At 43.1% G+C, this 23,470-nt stretch overlaps 1 protein-coding gene across 4 annotated transcripts; it reads left to right on the forward strand.

The window, feature by feature from the left end:
- Positions 1–889: 889 nt before the first annotated feature.
- On the forward strand, positions 890–20,307 carry vamp4 (vesicle-associated membrane protein 4). Of its 4 annotated transcripts, none has more exons than XM_046352908.1 (9): positions 890–1,141; positions 2,454–2,696; positions 4,502–4,606; positions 5,288–5,334; positions 5,476–5,526; positions 10,200–10,300; positions 19,868–19,947; positions 20,027–20,078; positions 20,179–20,307. In XM_046352908.1, the coding sequence occupies exons 2-9, from the start codon at positions 2,610–2,612 to the stop codon at positions 20,202–20,204; spliced, it is 549 nt and encodes a 182-aa protein (XP_046208864.1). In that variant the 5' UTR covers positions 890–1,141; positions 2,454–2,609; the 3' UTR covers positions 20,205–20,307. The 4 variants fall into 4 exon arrangements, with proteins under 4 accessions (XP_046208864.1, XP_046208865.1, XP_046208866.1 ...); XM_046352909.1 differs by having other exon boundaries at positions 2,507–2,696; XM_046352910.1 differs by lacking the exon at positions 2,454–2,696 and having other exon boundaries at positions 891–1,141.
- Positions 20,308–23,470: the final 3,163 nt, after the last annotated feature.

A 23,470-nucleotide genomic window follows, 5' to 3' on the forward strand; every position in this document is an offset into this window, starting at 1 on the left:
TATGTACATATTCTTATTCATTCCTTTACACTTGTGTGTATAAAGTAGTTGTTGTGAAATTGTTAGGTTAGATTACTTGTTAGATATTACTGCATGGTCAGAATTAGAAGCACAAGCATTTCGCTACACTCGCATTAACATCTGCTAACCATGTGTATGTGACAAATACAATTTGATTTGATTTGATAAATACAATGTGATTCCATAAACCTATGGGCAGCCACATCTATATTGTACAAAAATAAACATTCATACTTCGATAGGTTTCTGTGCGTTTTCAGCATTTGTACATCTCAAATTATAAACCTACAATAATCTACACCATCTCAATCTAATCTCAAAACGAGATGGCAAGTATCATCTATAGTAGATACAAGAAACAACAAAGTATATATATATATATATATATGGCCATATATTACTTTTACTCTTTAGGAATCTCTCACCATCTTCACCACACTCTCTACATCTTCCTCTCGCCATCCAACCTCCTTCCTCCTCTCCTCATCCTCCTCTAGCATACCCATCTCCATTCCTTCATCATGCCTTGCTCCAGCTCTGGAGCCACTCTCGGGCGCGGGGTCATCTGTTGCTCTCATCAGGGCCTCTGGTGTGCCATTCTACAAATTCTCTTCATTCTTTCATTGATTCTTTCCCATGTTTACAAACACCAGAACATACTATTTCCGGGCTGTTACGGTAGTGTAGTAGGTCTGGACTAGAACTGAAGAGCTCATCTAAGGCATGGCATAAAAATGAAATACCAGTAGGCATGTCTGAGCCATGGTCACCCCCACAGCACTTACACCTATGAAGGTTCCCAATCATAGCCATTTCTCTCTATTTTCATTTTCAGCATTTCAGTCTTCCACCAATTGTATGTACTTGATTGTGCCAATCTTCAGATTGACGCTGCCACAAATCAGGGAGAGAGACTGGGCAGGCGCTAAGGGTATTCTCCAGCTGATCAGAGAAAGCAGGGAGGATTGGGAGAGCATCTCTGTAGCGACCATCCTCAGCTGGAAGAAAATGCATTGATTTATTTTAGAAAGCTGAACAGAACGCTGTGATCCTATATTTATAACACAGCTTGTTTGGTCGTCTGTGTCAAGAGCGAGAGTGGATTCAACGAAAACAGCAGGTAACGTTAGCATTAGCTTGCTGGCTAGCTAACATTACAGCTGTGTGTTTTCTCTGTGGCTATGAAATGTACGTAGTGGCCAGCGGCCTGTCTGCATATACATTTTAGCCACAGTCTAGACTATACTCGTAACTAAAATAATGACATTGTATTTGTTGAATTCATATAGCTAGTCCTGATTTGTGTTAGCTAGCCAATTATTAACCAACTGGCTAGCTAAACCGGCTCTGCTAGCTGACGTACATTTTCCATTCACAGAAGAAAATGACTGTCTGGCTTTCTCGATATTTCAGATTTAGCTGGCTGTGTGGCTCGACTGCAAGCTCACTCTATTCTTGATGACGAATAGCTGAGGATAGCTACTGTATCTAACGAACCATAGCTGGCTACTGTTACACAATCAGTGTTGTTGATGTCAAAGGATTAATTGGTGTCAAATGATTAATGTTACTGGTTATGTCTTTAGATCAGAGGAGATGTATCTGTGTGTCAACTGGATTTTATGTAGAGTGCTAGCTAATCCATTGAGTCCTGTAATCATCAACTACCATGGTAAACTGCAGCTCAGCTATGCCCCGGGCAGGGCCTTGCATTGCCTAATGAGTCGCTGTCATACCAGCTTTCTGGTATACAGACTGAACGAAAGCACTTAAACGTGGAAAGTTTCCTTACAAGCTAGAACGTTGTAAGGATTTCGTCAATACAAATGTACCCGAGTTAGTTGTCCAAGGTACAGCTGACATAGGAACGTCGGCGAGGTCTTGCATATATTATTGCTAGTCTGTACCTGTTTTAACCAACTCCTGTATCATACACCAGGCTATGTGAAGTGTGAACTATGCTCTCAGCCAAACAGAAATATCAGTTTTACTTCCTTCAGATAAACCTTTGATTATGGCTGCCTAAACTGGTTGTTTGCTTTCTTACCAGATATGAGGCTCTCTGTCATTTCATCATTCCCCTTATAGCTGATGACCTTCTGCCATTTAGATACTAGGAATAGACTACACCTTCTCAGCTGATAACTGCTTTTTCCTCACTTGATATTTAAATGCACAATCTGTAGTTTCACAGTCCCATGTGGCATTGGGACAAAGTCCCCTCTCCATCTCTCTCTTCCCATCCATCCTTCTTTTCTTCATGGATTTTGGGATGACCAAAACTTCTCACCACAACTTGACGTTACAGATTGTGCCTTTAAAGTGCATATTTCAAAGCTGCGTACGTACGTACATATGTGCAACTCAGCTCTGCTAGATTTGGCTTTTCTCTTCTTTCTGTGCATCTCTCTCTCTCTCTCTTTTCTCTGTAGTTGCGTGAGATAGAGCCCTGTCCCCTGCCACTATCTCCTTCTCTGTTTACCAGAAAGTTCCACTTCGCTCCTGGCCACGGAACGGCCCTTTTCCAACTGCACTGCCAGAAGGAGACGCTGAGAAAAGCAACAGTTTCAGAGTCTGAGCCTGATTCAATGGTACCAGAGGGACTGGAGGAACTTGGGTGGAGGGGCTGGGGCAGGAGAGAAGGGCTTGGGCTGGAAGCTGTGAAGACAGGAGAGGTGGGATGTGTTTAGACATAGTTCAATTCAACAAATCTTTGTCCCCAATTCATGTGCAGCATAAAAGTATGAAAAGGCAATGGGTTTGGAGTGGGTAAAGGAGGTATTTACTCTTCCTTGCGCTGTCTCTCCTCACCTAAATGCATTTGACTTCAGTTTCAGTGGAACAATTTGATGTTTGGTTGTACAACTCCTTTGTTCCACTGAGAAGCAGGGGTTGAGTTTTATGGACCTGTGGCTGGGTTTGATGCACACCCATGTATTCAACTGATCTGGGAACAGGAATGGTTGAGGCTAGCTGGAGGAACAACATGTTTTCTACTCCAAGGTTCAGAGAAAGAGACCGGGCCTAGGGAGGAGAGCGGAGAGGAGGAACCAGGGAGGAGACGGAAGGAGGAGAGTCAGACACTCAATGAAGAGGTACAGGCAGCAGAGAACAGACACAGGAGACCTCCCCTGAGTGAGCTTGGTTCCACAGCATAGCCAGCAAGAAGTTTTAAATCAAACCCTGCTCCCCAATAAAACTGCTCCCACGTACCATCCCTTAACAGGGAACAGGCAGGAGAGAGGAGCACCTCTGAAAAACAGCTAAGGCCACTCTGCTGAAATGGAACATTTTAGTGTTTAAAAATCTGTCCAACAGCAGCACCCACTCATAAGTAGGCCGAACTCTCCTACATCACATCCTGGCAAGCCTGAAATAATCCCTCTAGGCCTAGGGGTTAGGGGAAATGGTTTACTGAATATGCTTATTTAAAAACTCTAAATGAGTTCTATATGTTTTGAAGATTTAGGTGAAGTGTTCTTCTCTGCTCTCCCTTTACATAGTGAGGACTGCAGGCCTCACACACACAAACCCCACTCCTTTTTTGACTGCTCTGTCTGCTGTTAAACTGAAATATTTGTTTGATGTAACATGACCAGTGTTTTCCAGAAACACAAAACATTAAGAAACACAAAACATTAAGAACAGCTGCTCTGTCCATGACATAGACTGACCAGGTGAATCCAGGTGAAAGCTATAAACTCTTATTGATATTACTTGTTAAATCCACTTCAATCAGTGTCGGTGAAAGGGAGGAGACCGTTTTAAAGAAGGATTTTTAAGCCTCGGGACAATTGCGATGGATTGTCTGTGAGTGCCGTTCAGAGGGTGACTGGGCAAGACAAAACGTGTAAGTGCCTTTGAACTGGGTATGGTAGTAGGTGCCAGGCGCACTGGTTTGTGTCAAGAACATTCACGATCAACAGTTGTGTGTGTGTGTGTATAAAGTATGGTCCACCACCCAAATGACATCCAGCCAACTTGACACATCTGTGGGAAGCATTGGAGTCAACATTGGCCAGCATTCCTAATGTTTGGCATACTCCGTTTATAGATTTAGCAGTGGCGTAAAGACTCGGAACATTGAGAGGAACCAGACTCATTATTCTGAACATTAGAGGTTGTGTTGGACTCAGAAGTGTGAAAAGACTCAAGCAGGCAGGCCAGCTATGCCACACTATATCTGTGATGTGATAACCATCTGGACAGTAAGCTGGTGTTGAGTGAGTGCTGTGTATGTTTGGTATTTGTCTGGCGATGGTATGATGACTGTAGCAGCAGTGGTCACCTGGAGGACTCGCTAACAGTTTGCAGGCTTTCGTTTCCAGCCCAGCACACCTGATTCTACTTATCATGGTTGATTATTGGATGTGTTATTGCTGCCCCCCCCCAGTAGGACCAGGGTTGCTGCTGTAACAGACAGTATTGTGTGTGTGTGTGTGAGGTCTCTAACGGGTGTGTTGCTCCTCCTGTCCTACAGAGGGAACCAGAGCGGGAGGAGCAGCCTGACAACGCCAACATGCCTCCCAAGTTTAAACGACACCTCAACGATGAAGAGGTCACTGGATCCATACGCAGCGAGAGGGTGAGACACTGGTGGAGGGAGTCAGGTTCAATGGTTTCTATTCTATTTACAAAAACATTTGTTTCCCCAGTGCAAACTCATTTAAGCTCGGAATTAAAAACAAGGGGAGAGAGATTTTGCAAGAGGGACATTGCAGGGAAACGGCAACCCATTCAGAGAGGACCCATTCTCAGCATTGTTATTCATTTCAGCTAAGATCAAAGAGAAACAGACACACACACCCCTCGCCATACCGTCTTCTCTGATAATAGCTCCCAGTCCTCTCCTGGCTCCCGGGACCACATCCAGGATTGGGCAGAGCAGAGCAGTGACACGCAGACAGACGGCGAGGGTTGAACATGGTAGTGGAGAGGCAGAAAGGGCTTTTGAACCACTCCTCAGATAAAAACTGTTTGAAGCCTTTATCATATGGATTACATTCCCCCAGTAATCGGGTGATATCTTTATATGCAGCAAGAAATATATTTATATCATTAAAGGTCCAATGCAGCTGTTTTTATCTCGATATCAAATCATTTCTGGGTAACAATTTTCAATGAAAATGATAAAAAAGAAACTAAAATAGCTTCTTAGCGAAATGCAATTTCTCAAACAAGAATTTTGCTAGGACTGTTTGGGAGTGGTCTGGGAGAGGGGCCTAATGGGAGAGATGTCTGACCCTTGACCTCTGCCCCCTCACAGAGGAACCTGTTGGAGGAAGACTCTGATGAAGAGGAGGACTTCTTCCTGTGAGTAATGATCCCACATACATTGTTTGTGTCTGAAATTACAACTTATTTCTGCCTATTTCTGCTTTCGAATAGAGCCCATTTTGGGCTGTAAGGCTGTGTATCTGGAGCCAACAGATTTTCTGTATGCTTGTCTTTCAGGAGGGGACCAACTGGACCCAGATTTGGAGCTGGAAATGACAAAATTAGACAGTAAGTTTGTGTGTGTGTATCTTTGGGGAGGGGGCCTTTTTTTTTATTGAATTTCCTGCACCATTAACAAATCTGATTGAAAATAACTACATGTGTTTCTGTGGAACTGCTGAACACAGTTGATTTTGATGGTTCTGGATACAATACCTCCTAGTAGTACTGCCTCTTACTGGAACCCTCTGATTCCAAGGTGGACCTTGTCTTTTGGGCAGCAGGTGGTCTAGCAGTTGGTCTAGTAGTCACCACCGATGCCCACAGCACATCGACTGTATGTCTGTTCTCCAATCACAGCCCTTCCGCTGTCATGTCTATCTCTGTCTGCCTGCCTGTCTGTTTGAGCGGTAATTTCCAGACAGACAGAGGTCCCTTGGTCTCTTGGTGCATCGCAGATTATTTCATGTATCCGGTCAGGTTGGTGCCCTTGAGCCGGTGCTTGGTATAGTCAAAGACCCTTCTTCTGGAGCACTTGGAAGACGGCTTGGCACAGAACTCGTTATGTTTCTCCATGCGGCTGTGATCAATGCACCGGCTGCAGTGCTCACACGGCTTTCAGCTTGAAGTTGGTAGCACTCATTCCAAATCAATGTTTCGTCTCCACCTGAATGAAGGAATTAGCCTAATTAGTTTGTTAGTTTGGCAAATTTAAAATGCATTGAGTTTTCCTTATGAATAGAACACTACACAGATTAAAATGGTCAAGGATAAAAATCACAATCAACCTAATTATTTCCATTGTGGTCCTCCTCGTTATTAAATGGGCAAAGGTACGCACAGCTCAGGCAAGACTGCAGTGAGCACTTTACATTTTATTAAATTGAAGAAAAAAAATACATTATACAAATAGGCCTACTTATGATCACAACAATGAATTATATTATCAATAGACTAATTCACCTCTCTGTTTTTCTTATTCTTTTCATTCACACTCTACTTGACTTGGACCCACTCCCTGGACCCACTCCCTGTTCACCTATCTTTGCATTTCACAGTACCAGTCAAAAGTTTGGACACATCTACTCATTGAAGAATAATAGTGAAGACATCAAAACTATGAAATAACACACATGGAATCATGTATTAACCAAAAAAGTGTTAAACAAATCTACATATATTTTATATTTGAGATTCTTCAAAGTAGCCACCCTTTGTTTTGATGACAGCTTTGCACACTCTTGGCATTCTCTCAGCCCTCTTCATGAGGAATGCTTTTCCAACCGTCTTGAAGCAGTTCCCACATATGCTGAGCACTTGTTGGCTGTTTTTCCATCTGTTTGGTTGAGATCGGGTGATTGTATATGCCAAGTCATCTGATGCAGCACCATTGCTCTCCTTCTTTGTCAAATAGCCCTTACACAGCCTGGAGGTGTGTTTTTTGAGTCTTGTCCTGTTGAAAAATAAATTATAGTCCCACTAAGCACAAACCAGATGGGATGGTGTGTCGCTGCAGAATGCTATGGTAGCCATGCTGGTTAAGCATGCCTTGAATTCTAAATAATGTGTTATTTCATATTTTTGATGTCTTCACTATTAGTCTACAGTACATGTAGAAAATAGTAAAAATAAAAACCCTGGAATGAATAGGTGTGTCAACATTTGACTGGTACTGTATACAGTGGGGCAAAAAAGTATTTAGTCAGCCACCAATTGTGCAAGTTCTCCCACTTAAAAAGACGAGAGGCCTGTAATTTTCATCATAGGTACACTTCAACTATGACAGACAAAATGAAAAAAATAATAATCCAGAAAATCACACTGTAGGATTTTTTAATGAATTTATTTGCAAATTATGGTGGAAAATAAGTATTTACCTGGCTAACATCTAGTGAGATTGCAGAGCGCCAAATTCAAATACAGAAATACTCATAATAATTTAGAAAAGATACAACTATTTTACATAGTTTTAAAGATGAACCTCTTGTGAATCCAACCATGGTGTCAGATTTCAAAAATGCTTTATGGCGACGCATACCTTGCGATTATTTGAGAAAGTAGCCCAGCAGACAAATCATTACAAACAGTAACCAGCCAAGTAGAAGAGTTACACAAGTCAGAAATGGAGATAATTAATCACTTACCTTTGATGATCTTCATATGGTTGCACTCAGAAGACATTCATTTATTCAATAAATGTTCCTTTTGTTCAATAGTCTCTTTATATCCAAAAACCTCAGTTTTGTTCATGTTTTCTTCAGTAATCCACAGGCTCAAACGCAGTCACAACAGGCAGACAAAAAATCCAAATAGTATCCATAAAGTTCGTAGAAACATTTCAACCGATGTTAATAATCAATCCTCAGGTTGTTTTTAGCCTAAATAATCAATAATATTTCAACCTGACAATAACGTCGTCAATATAAAAAGGTAAACAAGAAAGGCACTCTCGCGCTCATGAAAAAGCTCTGTGACACGGCAGGGTCCACTCATTCAGACTGCTCTTACTCCCTCATTTTTCAGAATACAAGCCTGAAACAATTTCTAAAGACTGTTTAACATCTAGTGGAAGGCATAGGAACTGAAATTTGAGTCCTAAGTCAATGGATACTGTAATGGCATTGAATAGAAAACTACAAAAATCAAACATAAATCAGTTATGTTATACACAGACACTATTTGAACAGTTTTGAAAACTTTAGAGTTTTCGGTCATTAAGACACTAACAGCTTACAGACGGTAGGCAATTAAGGTCACAGTTATGAAAACGTAGGACACTAAAGAGGCCTTTCTACTGATTCTGAAAAACACCAAATGAAAGATGCCCAGGGTCCTTGCTCATCTGTGTGAACGTGCCTTAGGCATGCTGCAAGGAGGCATGAGGACTGCAGATGTGGCCAGGGCAATAAATTGCAATGTCTGTACTGTGAGACACTTAAGACAGTGCTACAGGGAGACCGGACGGACAGCTGATCGTCTTTGCAGTGACAGGCCATGTGTAACAACACCTGCACAGGATCGGTACATCCGAATATCACACCTGCGGGACAGGTACATGATGGCAACAATATCTGCTCGCGTTACACCAGGAACGCACAATCCCTCCATCAGGGCTCAGATTGTCTGCAATAGGCTGAGAGAGGCTGGACTGAGGGCTTGTAGGCCAACAATGTCGCCTATGGGCACAAACCCACCGTCGCTGGACCAGACAGGACTGGAAAAAAGTGCTCTTCGCTGACGAGTCGCGGTTTTGTCTCACCAGGGGTGATGGTCGGATTCTGGTTTATCAAATCCCACAGGCATTACACAGAGGCCGGTACTCTGAAGCGGGGTCAATTTGGAGGTGGAGGGTCCGTCATGGTCTGGGGCGGTGTGTCACAACATCATCGTACTGAGCTTGTTGTCATTGCAGGCAATCTCAACGCTGTGCATTACAGGGAAGACATCCTCCTCCCTCATGTGGTACCCTTCCTGTAAGCTCATCCTGACATGACCCTCCAGCATAACAATTCCACCTGCTCATTCTGTGTGATTTCTTGCAAGACGGGAATGTCAGTGTTCTGCCATGGCCAGTGAAGAACCCGGATCTCAATCCAATTGAGCACGTCTGGGTCCTGTTGGATCGGAGGGTGAGGGCTGGGGCCATTCCTCCCCAGAAATGTCCTGTAACTTGCAGGTGCCTTGGTGGAAGAGTGGGGAAACATCTCACAGTAAGAACTGGCAAATCTGTTGCAGTCCATGAGGAGGAGATGCACTGCAGTACTTAATGCAGCTGGTGGCCACAACAGACATTTACTTTTGACCCCCCTTTGTTCAGGGACACACAATTCCATTTCCAAATATTTACAGATGTTAAGTTTGCTGAAAATAAACACAGTTGACCGTGAGAGGACAATTGTTTTTGCTGAGTTTATTTGAACACAGTACATTTCCTCGAGAGGAAAAGTGTTACTCTACCCAATGATATCATATAACACATTGTACATCCAATTATCTTGTAATATGGAGTGTGTGTGTGTGTGTGTGCGTGCGTGCTCCCCATACACCCCAGCCGAGTTCAGAAAAAGTATTAGTATTATGTAACAGTCTAATATGTGATGTAAGGATCATGAATAATCATCCACCTGGTTTTTGATTTTCACTTTTTTCCAAAAGAGAGCAGAGAAAGGTTTTTATTAGCACAGACAAGTTTTCAGAGCCACTTGTTTCCAATCGCTGGCAGAGAAGAATACGTGACTGTATACGTGACTGCAGAAGAATACGACTCTCTCCCCCACTCCCTCTCTCCCCCACTCCCTCTCTCCCCCACTCCCTTTCTCCTCCTGTCTGTGTGAGGTTTGTGTCAGGACATGCCATGCCAGGCTCAGTTGAGCCCAGGTGAGGGGTGTGGTCCAGTCCAGGTGTGTGTGTGGGAGAAAGTCAGGTGTTGGCAGCCAGGTGTGGACGCTAGGACTACAGCCAGGTGTGATTGAGAGATTACCTGGGCAGGACACTCAGGACAAACTAAAAATCAGACTAGTCCTTGCCTGCTCTGCTGGATACCATGTATCAGTCCAGAGAATAGGGTGTGTGTGTGTGTGTGTGTGTGTGCACTAAGTTGAAAATAGCTGTGTGTGTGGGCTTGTGAATGTATCAGGAAGAACAGCAGTACCAGCCAAAGAACTGCCCCACCTTCAACAGAGTTCACATTCTGTTTGTGTGTTGACATTCACTTGTTTTTTTTCTTCTCTCCACTCCCTCAGAGTTCAGTCGCAGGTTGATGAGGTCATCGATGTGATGCAGGAGAACATCTCCAAGGTGATCGACAGGGGAGAGCGACTGGAGGACCTGCAGGACAAGTCGGGTGAGACTCAAGTCATTTTCAGATCTATATATTAATATCTGCAGAACTAAGTGGCCTGGTGGTTAGTGTCCGACCCTGAGATTGGAAGGTTGGGCTGTTCCTAGGACGTCATTGTAAACAAGAATTTGTTCTTAACTGACTTACCTAGTTAAATAAAACAAATGGGAGTAAAAATGGGACCCAATGCATCTCTGCTTGGCATTCAGCATTAGGAGATAGATTGGTGTTAAAGCCCTGCGATAGACTTGCGTCCTGGCGGTGTACTTACACATCAAATATCCTCACGCTACAGAAACGGGACAGGCTACTTACTTACTCTGACACACCGCCATCTCTAGAGACTATTATAAAAACACTCTAGACTCCTGTCTTACATAAACCGATAGGAAAGGAAATTCCTCAGTGTGCCCAGCCGGAAGTTTGTACAAGGAAGAAACCATTCCTGAGATTCCATGACCTGGAATTCTGACTGGTCCATTAGTCACCCTCTACAGGCGCTCATATCCCGCTGGGAATTCTACTCAGTCACTCCGGAATGGGAATAAGACGAGGCTAACTCTCACTCCTGACTGCTCTTCTCTGGTTATCATGGATCGGAGCCAAATGTGGCAATGGCATGCAGAACACACACCAGATGCAGGGTTTAGATGGGCAGGTGTGGCAACTATAAAGCAAGTAAATGGAGTCTAGTCTGTACTGTAGTAATAGTGATTATTATTAGAGCTGTTTTTCATCTGGGGCATTAAGGAGGCAGATCGCTCATTTCCAGGACGTTGGGAAATATCTTCAAAACCGGCCACTAGGAGCAACAGTGAGCGCTATTAGCGTCAAGTAAGCTTGGGTTTTGTTAGTGTTAAAGACTCTGGATCAGAAGGTTGTGCGTTCGATCCCAGTGATGGACACTAGTCTTTTTTTGGGGGGGTTTAATCATATCCCAAACCTTAATCCTTAACCTTCTAAATTTGACGTTTGGAGAACTGAGTAGGAGGAGTCAACCTGGGGTGTCAAAAATACAACAAAAAAAATTGACATTTTGAGCAACTTTGAAATTTTGACATTTGGAGGAACGGAACAATACTGAGCAGGAAAACTTCAATCTGTTTTACCTCATTTCTACTGGCCTGTCACATGCAACAAGAGGAGAAAAAAAACTCTAGACCACCACTACTCCAAACGCAGAGATGCGTACAAAGCTCTCCCTCGCCCTCCATTTGGCAAATCTGACCATAATTCTATCTTTCTGATTCCGGCTTACAAGCAAAAACTAAAGCGGTAGTGGTCAGATGACACAGATTCTAAACTACAGGATTGTTTTGCTAGCACAGACTGGAATATGTTCCGGGTTCATCCGATGGCATTGATGAGTATACCACATCATTCACCAGCTTCATCAATAAGTGCACTGATGACGCGTCCCCACAGTGACCTTGCGTACATACCAGAAGCCATGGATTACAGGCAACAATCCACAATGAGCTAAACGGTAGAGCTGACAATTTCAAGGGGCGGGACACCCGGACGCTTATAAGAAATCGTGCTATGCCCTTCGACGAACCATCAAACAGGCAAAGCTTCAATACAGGACTAAGATTGAATCCTACTACACCGCTTCTGACGCTCATATCAGATGTGACTGGGTTTGCAAACTATCACGGACTACAAAGGGAAGCCCAGCCATGAGCTGCCCAGTGACCGGAGCCTCCCAGACAATCAAAATTACTTCTATGCGCACTTCGAGGCAAGCAACATTTAAGCATACATAAGAGTACCAGTTGTTTCCGGACAACTGTGTGATCCAGCTCTCCATAGCCGATGTAAGTAAGACCTAAACCCTTGTGTAGTCTTAACATTCTGTATACTCCCCTTGTGCTAAGGGTAAAAAAATGACCTGCCTTCACCAAACCCCTAAAATAAAGCTGCTTAATTTAATTTTAAACCCCAAAACTATTTTACATGAAGAAACAACCTGTCATTCATCACGAACTTTGAATATCTGGGTTTTCCCTCTTCACAATGCAGGAAGACTGCATTTAATCAGTGGACACCACTCGTTTTTATTACAACACGCCTGTCATAATTGTTTTATTAAAGTAGAGGTTTATTGTTATTATTGCTAAGGGCACTGCATTGGTGTAAAAAAACTGTTTCTAGAGATAGCACTTGTATAGCCTAAAAGTAGCAGAAATGTGCAGAACGTAGTTTAGAATGCATTTTATTGAAAGGAAACAGTAAGTCTTGTACTTTTTTGGCAGCATAGTGATATATTCTTATATACTGTACAATGAGGAATTCAACTACAAAATACTAGTCTTCTCCCATTTTCTTTGAACCATTTCCCCCACCCACAACTTGTATAAACAATAAATAAGAATAAGATAATAGATACAAAACAAAAGCTTGAAGAACATAAATCAATCAACTCTAATTAGCACATGTAGGACAGTATGCAAGTGTGTGTGCATGGACTTTGCAGATGTATCTCTTACATGTGCAGCACATAGTATTTGTTTTACAGTCCTTTGGGGTGCAGAATTGGCATCTCCTCCTCTTGCCTTCCGCAGCTGCAGCCTCAGGTGGATTAAGACCAGATTCAGCCCCTTGAACAGCTTTCTCAAGCGCTGCAGAGGCTGCTCTGCTGGGGAGGCGCTCTATTCTTTGAATGTGTGGGGTTACAAGTGCCTTTCCCAGCTGCTCTAGGAACACCCTCTTGTTCTGCTTATCAGGCATCCAGGTAGGGTTGATCTTGTTCCATGTCACGAAGGCATTGTTTGAGGACACATCAATGACATTATGGAAGATGACCAGGGCCAGCGGGCTTTCATCCTCCTGCAGCTGTAAGTTCCAATCACCTTGTCCAGGTTGTCTTGTTCTTTCTAACTGTGCCAACCATGGTGATCTTCCTCTTCAGGAGCTGCTGGCTGAGTTCATAAGAGGTAAAGAAATTGTCACATGTGACATTGTGAACCCCCCCCCCCCAATCCCTCTGTCACATCAAGCACAACCCGCATCCCCTGGTTCTTCTCTGGGCCTCCACTGGTCGGCTTCCCGGTGTAGACTTGCATCTTCCAAGCGTAGCTGGATTGTGCATCACAGGCCACCCATATCTTGATGCCATACTTTGCTGGCTTGCTGGGCATATACTTCTGGAAAGGACAGTGACCTTTTGACAAAAGAGATTACTATCAGTAATTAGTATCACAGAAAACAGTCCCATAAATCAATGATCTTACAGCAATACATAATAAAATGAACTGTGAAAATCACTTGCATTACAGATATGAAAATAAAAATGTACCCCTGAATGGAGCCAGTTGCTCATCTACTGTTACTTCAGGCCCAGGGTTGTAGAGGTACGGCAGACGTCTCCCAGACCTCTCTTATGGCCGCCAGTTTGTCTCACACGTCTTGCAGGTCTTGACTCAAGGCTATCAAATCGTAGCATTCTTGAGAAAGTGTGAAAGACTCTGTGGGATCGTGGCAAGGAAAATCACCCTTCCCCTCTCTGCATCTAGTGACTACATGTAGCCTCGTCTCGGGACCTATATACACCCGCTAAGATTAGCAGCCCTATGTAGGCACGCAGGTCAATCTCATCCATCCTTTTCTAGTTGTTTCCATATTTACAGAAACTCTCCAAATCTGTCATCTCCAGAATTATTGTTTTGATGGCTGGTGTGATGAACATGTAGAATGTTGAGGTGATGTCCTGGGCATGGGCAACTGCATGTCTTGTGGGCCCTGGGGTCATCCTTATAACATGTTGTGCTGCTATCCTGGCCTGGTTGTCATATGGTGATTTTTAACCTTCGTCTCCCCCGAGCCCGTACGGGAGTTGTAGCGATGAGACAAGATAGTAGCTACTACAACAATTGGACACCACGAAAAAGGGGTAAAAAAAAGATTTAAAAAAGATGATGCATCCTGCTCTGAGTTGTATTCTTCCCCGTCTTCTTCTTCAGATACCTCTTCCTCTTCCAAATCATTGTGCTCTTGTTCCTCCTGGACATCTGAAAAAGTCAGACCTATTGAGCACTGAAACATGCACTCATGGCTTCAGCAAAGAGAGAACTATCGTGCAGCACCTTTATAGCCTCTGACTGCATTGCCCATTAGTAAACAATGCTTTCAAGAAATGTTTATTTTGTCTCTTCAATCAGTAGTACATATAATCTGTGTGTGGTTTGTTTGTTTTAATGATTTTATAACTGCCGGGTCAAAAATGACTCTTAAGACAAACTTTGTACCCTGGTGGTGTACAGCTTTCATGGATGTTTCACTTTTTCTCACGGTGGAGTCACTAGGAAAACTCATAACATTTCAAGTTGAAAAAATATCATTTAGGGTGTTTTCTCCTCTGTTAAACATATCATTTTTGACCCTTAAGACAACACAAGGGTTAAACAGGTCACAAGGCCACAGGGCCAGACAGATTACCAGGAAGTGTATTCAGAGCATGCATTGACAAACTGGCAAGTGTCTTCACTGACATCTTCAACCTCTCCATCAGTCTGTAATGCCTACATGTTTCAAGCAGAGAAACTTGTGCCCAAGAATGCCAAGGTAACCTGCCTAAATGACTACCCGTAGAACTCACGTCTGTAGCCATGATGCTTTGAAAGGCTGGTCATGGCTCATATCAACACCATCATCCCAGAAACCCTATACCCACTCCATTTCAACAGATCTACCCATACCATCCCAACAGATCCACAGATGATGCAATCTCTATTGCACTCCACACTGCCCTTCCCCACCTGGACAAAAGGAACACCTATGTGAGGATGCTGTTCATTGACTACAGCTCAGCGTTCAACCCCATAGTGCCCTCAAAGCTTGTCACTAAGCTAAGGATCCTGGGACTAAACACCTCCCTCTGCAACTGGATCCTGGAATTCCTGACCCCAGGTGGTAAGGGTAGGCAACAACACATCTGCCACGCTGATCCTCAACACGGGGGCCCCTCAAGGGTGCGTGCTTTGTCCCCTCCTATACTCCCTGTTCACCTCCAACTGTGTGGCCAAGCACGACTCAAACACAATCATTAAGTTTGCCAACGGCACAACAGTGATCACTGACAACAATGAGATGACCTATAGGGAGGAGGTCCAAGACCTAACCTGTACCCCCCGCACATTGACTCGGAACTGGTACCCCCCTGTATATAGCCACGTTATTGTTCATTTTTCTTACTTTAGTTTATTTACTAAATATTTTCTTAACTGTTATTTTTCTTAACTGCATTGTTGGTTAAGGGCTTGTAAGTAATCTTTTCACGGTTGTATTCGGCGCATGTGACATACAATTTCATTTGATTATTATAACAGTCTTTCCACTAGATGTTGGAACATTGCTCCAGGGACTTTCTTCCATTCAGCCACGAGCATTACTGAGGTCGGGCATTAATGTTGGTTGATTAGGCTTGACTCGCAGTCGGCTTTCGAATTCATCCCAAAGGTTTTTGTTGGGGTTGAGGTCAGGGCTCTGTGCAGGCCAGTCAGGTTCATCCACACCGATCTCGAAAAAAAATATTTCTGTATGGACCTTGCTTTGTGCATGGGGGAATTGTCATGCTGAAATAGGAAAGGGCCTTCCCCAAACTGTTGCCACCAAGTTGGAAGCACAGAATCATCTATAATTTCACTGTTTGCTGCATTAAGATTTCCCTTCATTTTAACTAAGGGGCCTAACCAAACCATGAAAAACAGCCCCAGACCATTATTCCTCCTCCACCAAACTTTACAGTTTGCACTATTGGGGCTGGTAGGTTGCTCCTGGCATTCGTCAAACCCAGATTTGTTCGTCACATGACATCAAGTTTTTATTGTCACGTGCACAAGTACAGTGAAATGCCTTTCTTGCATTAGAGGAGAGTGGTTCGCCACGAGAACAGGAGATCTCTGCACGCTCCGCTTAGCAGCTTTCATGTCCCTGCCAACACACAGACACAGAATGTCAAACAACTGTCTGACTCCAAATAGAAAGAGATATTAAATAAAACTTATATATAAGGACATGGAGAGGCAGAAGGAACGAGTTTGTGTTTAGGGTTTTGCTTTGGCAACATTAGGTTGCCCCTGTCATACCAAAGTTTGTTTTGAATCTGAGTGAGTGAGGTTTGAGTTGATTTATTTGACCATTTTAAAACGCAATACAACCACACGTGGATACAGTACAATGCCATTAAATCTTTGAGGATGACACAAAGTTTTAAAACATATTTCCATTGTGGTGTTCCAGAAAATCCATGAAAACAAAATATACTGCAGATTATAAAATGAAAAAAAATCTCAAATACATCTCTTCAGTAGGGAAAAGTCCGTAAAAGGAATACAATATTTTAGCAGGTAACATTAATTGAAATGAAAACAGTTCTTTAAGCCTGTGCAGTGTTAAAGAATTTAGCCCATAAACCATTTCTTAAGGTTTATCTTAAATTTCTTTAGTGTGGGGTGGGGATAAATTTTATATGGTTTGGTACACCATTCCATTCCTCAGCACTAATGTTAAGGAAGTAAACTTTTTCCAGCCATGCTCCTATAGCGGTCTGATATTGGCAACACTGGCTCCTGAGTTTCTGTCATGTGTTGGTCTAGTTCACATAACAAGTATGTAACAGAGCATTTTTCCTTCACCACTACACTATTACACTTGACAGAAGTTGGAAGAGTTTCTCACTTTGTTTGGAACCAAACAGGATAAATTCTGTCTTGCCTAAATGCAGAGTGTTTGATGTAGGATTACCACATATGTTACAAGAACAGAGAGCACGAACAGGCAGAATCATACAAGAACAGAGAGCACGAACAGGCAGAATCCAGGTCTTTAATGAAGAGCAAAATAAAAAATGATCCCCTGAGGGACACCATATTTTATCTCCTTAGCAATCAGACCATGTCCCGCCCATATCCACCCTTTGGACCCTATCTGTTAGGTATGACTTTACCCATAATGCAAAAACCAATTGCTTTCAGTTTGTACAACAAAATATCATGCTTCACAGTACCAAATGCTTTTTGTAGTTTAAGCATGACCACACCACAGAAGTTGCCCGTGTCAATTTCTTGCTTGATAAAGTATCGTAAACAAATGTCGGTAGAATAGGATTGTCTTCAACCGGACTGAAGGTCATTGATGACCAAGACATTTCATAATGTACTTTATGATCTGTTCATGGAGGGCCTTTTCTTAAACCTTTGACAACACTGTCAAGATTGACAATGGTTGGTAGTTCCCTTGTTCAACTTCGCTTCCTTTTTTGTACAAAGGAACAACTTTTGCATGTTTCAACTCTCGTGGTACCTTTCCATGTTGGATGGAAACGTTGATGTTTTTTTACGTAAGGTCTGATACGATCAGCGGCATTGCTCAGGAATCTAGCTGGGATGTTATCCAGTCCCGTGTATTTCTGTTTGTTAGCTCTTTAACTTCTTGCGTCGAGCCAACCCGGATCCGGGATCATGACTACAGCCTCAAGTCCATTAACATAACGCAACGTTAACTATTCATGAAAATCGCAAATTAAATTAAATCGATATGCTAGCTCTCATGCTTAGCCTTTTGTTAACAACACTGTCATCTCAGATTTTCAAAAATATGCTTATCTACCATAGCAAAACTAGCATTTAGCGTTAGCATTTAGCATTAGCATTTAGCGTTAGCATCACCAGGCAACATTTTCACAAAAACCAGCAAAAACATTCAATAAATAATTTACCTTTGAAGAACTTTGGATGTTTTCAATGAGGAGACTCTCAGATAGCAAATGTTCAGTTTTCCTGAAAGATTATTTGTGCAGGAGAAATCGGTCCGTTTTCTGAGTCATGTTTGGCTACCAAAAAACCCCGAAAATTCAGTTATAAAAACGCCAAACTTTTTCCAAAATAACTCTATAATATCGACTGAAACATGGCAAACGTTGTTTAGAATCAATCCTCAAGGTGTTTTTCTACATATCTCTTCAATGATGTATCGTTCCTAGAAGTGTGCTTCTCCCTCTGTATCGCATGGTAAAATAAGTGCCACTGACAATTGCGCACCAATTTAGACAAAGGACACCGGGCGGACACCTGGCAAATGTAGTCTCTTATGGCCAATCTTCCAATGATATGCCTACAAATACGTCACAATGCTGCAGACATCTTGGACGAACGGCAGAGAGCATAAACTCGTTCACGGCACATTCACAGCCATATAAGGAGACGATAGTAAAACAAGCTTCAAAAATTCAGCTCATTTCCTGTTTGAGGTTTCATCTTGGTTTTGCCTGTAGCATCAGTTCTGGGGCACTCACAGATAATATCTTTGTAGTTTTGAAAACGTCAGTGTTTCTTTTCAAAGCTGCCAATTATATGCATAGTCGAGCATCTTTTCATCACAAAATATTGTGCTTAAAACGGGCACGTTTTTTTTATCCAATAATGACATAGCGCCCCCATAGGTTGAAGAGGTTAAGCATCTTTGTCAAATCTGAAGTTGAAACCTGGGAAAATGCAAACTGTCCTTCGAAGAATAATAGATTTCAATATGATGGTTTCCAAAGTTGCCAGAGCATTCTGAGAGTTGGTCAACAAGGTTGAAATGATCAGCCACTTGTGCTCTGTCAAAGGTTACAGTAACATTGATGTTTAGTCCAATGCTGTTTGACTTTGTTTTTCGCTTGTTGCTAGTGCCTAGGTCCAGTTCAAGTCTTCCATTGGGTTGTTTTTTTTATGGATCTTGCTCTTCGTCAACCAGCCTTTGTCATAGTTTTCGTTAATTTTCCTAGTGCAGTGTATTAAGAAATAGTCACTCATTCCATATGCAATTACACCACTTTGGGATATCGTGTGATTATCTGTGGTGTCACAGATTCTTGTGGGCTCATTTATCAACTGAGCCAAGCAAAGTTTTGCAAAAGTTAGACAAGGCCTTATACAGGGGGCAGCTCGTTTTCAGTACATCAGTATTTGCATCACCCAGTAGAATCACTTTAGAGGTTAGAAAGTAGGCAGTACACACATTTTCAAGGATCTCATAAAAGTCGCTCTGGTCTGGAGGTCTATACAGAGCCCCTAAAAAGATTGGTTTGCTCTTAGGTAATAATATTGGTAGTTATAAAGGCTGGTTTGTCAAAATATCTGTATACAGTTGTCGCAGTGACCGCATGAACATTCTATTGTCATCTGACATCACCCTGTGTTCCAAATAGCATAATTTCTCTATCTGATTACCAATAAAACCGTCTGTTTAAAAATGAATTTAGTAAATGTCAACCTTCCGAGTTGTGCAACAAAGAAACCAACAGTCTACAGACTTTCCATCGTAATATCAATTAAATGTCCTTTTGACCAGCAACACTTGTCGCATTCTATTTGTCTACAGACATGTCGTTAGACCAAGTATAAACCCCCGTTAAGTCATAGAGAAGGAGAATACAACACACAGACAGCTCCTATCACATGTTGTTTACACGTTTCCTTCTGTGTCTCCCTGTCCCCCTCTTCCCTGTCTGTCCCCCACATCCCCTCTCTCTTCTCATCTTATCTCCCTTCACATGTGTGTGTGTCCTGTGGTCATATGACCTTCCAGAGAGCCTATCAGACAACGCGTCAGCCTTCAGCAGCCGAGCCAAGCAGCTGCACAGGAGGATGTGGTGGAGAGACATGAAGGTGAGTCACTGTGTGTGTGTGTGCATCAGTGTCTGTATCCATGTATTGCTTGCGTAATGCTTGTATCTGTCTTCTTCAGATGAAGGCCATCATAGCTCTGGTGGTGGTCGTTCTGCTACTTATCATCATCAGTGAGTATCAGCCTGAACAACATGTTATTGTATTGGTCAAGAATATAACCACACGGATTCAACTCATAGCACTAAACACACATCTTTCTCTCTCTCTCAGTTCCGGTGATCTTGCGGTATCGCTAGTGTTTCGCCAGGATGAGGAAGAATCTCTCAATCCTTCTCCTCTTCCTCCCATTCTCCTGCACAAAGTCCTCCACACCAGCTAGGGGGCACCATCTGCCCATAACCACAGATCTAAGATCAGCTCACCCTCTCCCGATGCTAACCTTTACCGTTAGGATGGAAAACACAAAACTGACCTAAGATCAGTGTCTACTAGGGACCACTTCATCCTACTCTGTGAGCCAGGGGTGACAAGGGTGACACAGGAAGCATTACGCTGGTGTTACGTAAGGGTTGGGTTTGCGTCCCAAATGATATCTTATTTAGGGAATAGGGTGTCATTTGAGATGCTGCCTGTGTCTCAGACACCTAATCAAACTAAAGGAGAACTCCATTCAGTACATAATACATATCAGCTAGTCATTAAGGTTACGTTTCATATCATGTAGTCAGACTGATTCTAATGATAGTGAGACTTTCAGTCAATCTGTCTGCTCCAGTCAGTCCATCAGCAGCTTAGAAACCAGTTATACAGGACTTGTAGCACACCAAAATATTTGGAGATTAAGAATGGAACCCCTACCACCTCCCATGTCACATGTTTAGAATGCTTTCAAGCCAAAACTGATGAGGCAATGGCTAAATCTTAATACACTACAGTGGCCTCCTCTACTTGTCTCCTGATCTGACACTAGCGGGACTGGTTCAAGCCAGTGAAAGGAAGCCACTGTGGAGTATTGGGACAACGTGTGTCCTACTGACATGTGTTACTGCTTGGCCACTGCTGATCTCATTTCCTGTTAGTAACACTATGCTAGCTGTCTCTCTCCAGATGGTTGAATTTGACCGTTTCTGTGATATTGAGTTCTGTTGGAAGGTTAACGTGAAGCTTATGAATGTCTGCTGCTATTCCCATTACCCCTGAGGAGCTAAGGGACAGACACTGTTCATTCCACTGCAAAGGCTGGAGGCGTCTGGTACCACTTGTTTATTCTGTGTGCGCGCGTGTGATTTTCCTAGTCTGCCCTGTATTGAGATTGCGTGCCCCCGGTATCCAAACATGCACGGCTTGTGATGCGGGTCACCAGTACTGCCACACCACAGCAGCATAACATTTTATTAACACTTGATTTAAATCAGAATTGTTCGGTCTGGTTTGCTTATTTCCTTATAAAATCGTAGACTTCGGAAGGTGCTGCAGAAGCAGCCTTGATACATTTAAATGAATGTGCCAGAGTTATAGAATTCCAGCCGTCTGTTCAGAAAGAAATGAAATCATTCCGAATAGTCTACTACACCAGGAGTAGGCCTATAATATAGCCACAGAGGATCAATAAATAAAACATGTAATGGCCTAGCTGTGGATTGTAGCCCAATAACAAGGTATAGGCTACAGCCAGGAATGTGTTGCAAATCTGCCAGTAAACAGCATGCAGACAAAACAGGCCTTTCGCAATATTTAAAATACAGTCGCAGGAAAACACAGGTTGGATAGCAAATTGCTCCTGCTGAAAAGAGAAGACGAATCTGTCTGCTGTAGGATACCAAAATATTTTAGCAACTTCCAAAAAGGCGATCAAGTAACCATTGTTTACAGGTTAGAGATGGGCTTCTGGCATGAGCGCATCAGCCATTGCGACTAGTGAGCTGTGCATTATTTCTCATTGGGTAAGTCAGTGAAACTGGAAAGCTTTTTTTTAAGACTCATTTCCTCATTGTACAATATGTGTGTCTCCACACACCTAGGCTATTGATGGATTCAATACGTTTTTAATGATTTCAGTGTCAAAGTAGACTGTCATTTCGATCATTTTTGCGGTACTTAAAAAGATTCTGCCAAAGTCTGCAGTCATGTAAAATGACGTAGAATTGAATGAAATGCGTTTACACAAGGCGCAATTTCTCGGCCTTTACTGCTCTATTCCACTACGCAAATGCGATGATATGCATGCAATGCTTTATTACACTGCACAAAAATATAAATTCAACGTGCAAAAATTTCAGTTCATAGTTCACGTAAGGAAATCAGTCAATTTAAATAAATTCATTAGGCCCTAATCTATGGATTTCACATGACCGGGAATATAGATATGCATCTGCTGGTCACAGATACCTTTTTAAATGTTTGTATCCATTTTGTTTTATCCCCCCCCCCCTTTTTTTTTTTGTCCCCAATTGACATGATTACAAACGCATCTCATCGCTGCAACTCCCCAAAGGGTTCGGGAGAGGCGAAGGTCGAGTCATGTGTCCCCTGAAACGTGACCCGCCAAACCGCGCTTCTTAACACCTGCCCGCTTAGCCCAGAAGCCTGCTGCACTAATGTGTCAGAGGAAACACCGTTCAACTGACGACCGAGTCAGCCTGCAGGCGCCCGGCCCACCACAAGGAATCGCTAGAGCACGACGAGCCCGGTAATGACACATCGAACCCCAGGCTGTAGTGACACTGCAACACTGCGATGCCTTAGACCACTGCGCCACTCGTGAGGACCCCACAGATACCTTTTTTTTTAAAGGTAGGGACGTGGATCAGAAAACCAGTCAGTATCTGGTGAGACCACTATTTGCCTCATGCAGCGCCACACATTTCCTTCACATAGAGTTGATCAGGCTGTTGATTGTGGCCTGTGGAATTTCGTCCCACTTCAATGGCTGCGCGAATTTGCTTGAATTTGGCTGGAACTGGAAGACGCTGTCGTACACGTTGATCCAGAGCATCCCGAACATGGTCAATGGGTGACATGTCTGGTGAGTATGCAGGCCATGGAAGAACTGGGACATTTTCAGCTTCCAAGAATTGTGTTCAGATCCTTGCGACACGGGGCCGTGCATTATCATACTGAAACATGAGGTGATCTCGTCAAGGTATCTCTGCATTAAATTTGCCATTGATAAAATGTAGTTGTGTTCGTTGTGCGTAGCTTATGCCTGCCCTTATCATAACCCCACCACCACCACGGGGCACTCTGTTCACAACTCTGTTGACATCAGCAAACCGCTCGCCCACACGACACCATACACGCTTGTTGCCATCTGCCCGGTACAGATGACAACTGTATTAATCTGTGAAGAACACACTTCTCCAGCTTGCCAGTGGCCATCGAAGGTGATCATTTACCCGCTGAAGTCAGTTACGACGCTGATCTGCAGTCAGGCCAATACCCTGGTGAGGACGACGAGCACGCAGATGAGCTTTCTGAGATGGTTTCTGCAGAGATTCTTTGGTTGTGCAAACCCACAGTTTCATCAGCTGTCCGGGTGGCTGGTCTCAGACAAGCCCGCATG

This window comes from Oncorhynchus gorbuscha, linkage group LG06 (assembly GCF_021184085.1).
Source record: "Oncorhynchus gorbuscha isolate QuinsamMale2020 ecotype Even-year linkage group LG06, OgorEven_v1.0, whole genome shotgun sequence".
NCBI lineage: Eukaryota > Metazoa > Chordata > Actinopteri > Salmoniformes > Salmonidae > Oncorhynchus > Oncorhynchus gorbuscha.

Bases quoted from the DNA above. Each gene is read 5' to 3' on its own strand.
- vamp4 (XM_046352908.1), top strand. From the start codon at position 2,610: ATGGTACCAGAGGGACTGGAGGAACTTGGGTGGAGGGGCTGGGGCAGG. The intron at 5,527-10,199 runs GTAAGTTTGTGT...CCACTCCCTCAG, and splicing joins GGAAATGACAAAATTAGACA to AGTTCAGTCGCAGGTTGATG. The intron at 20,079-20,178 runs GTGAGTATCAGC...TCTCTCTCTCAG, and splicing joins TCTGCTACTTATCATCATCA to TTCCGGTGATCTTGCGGTAT.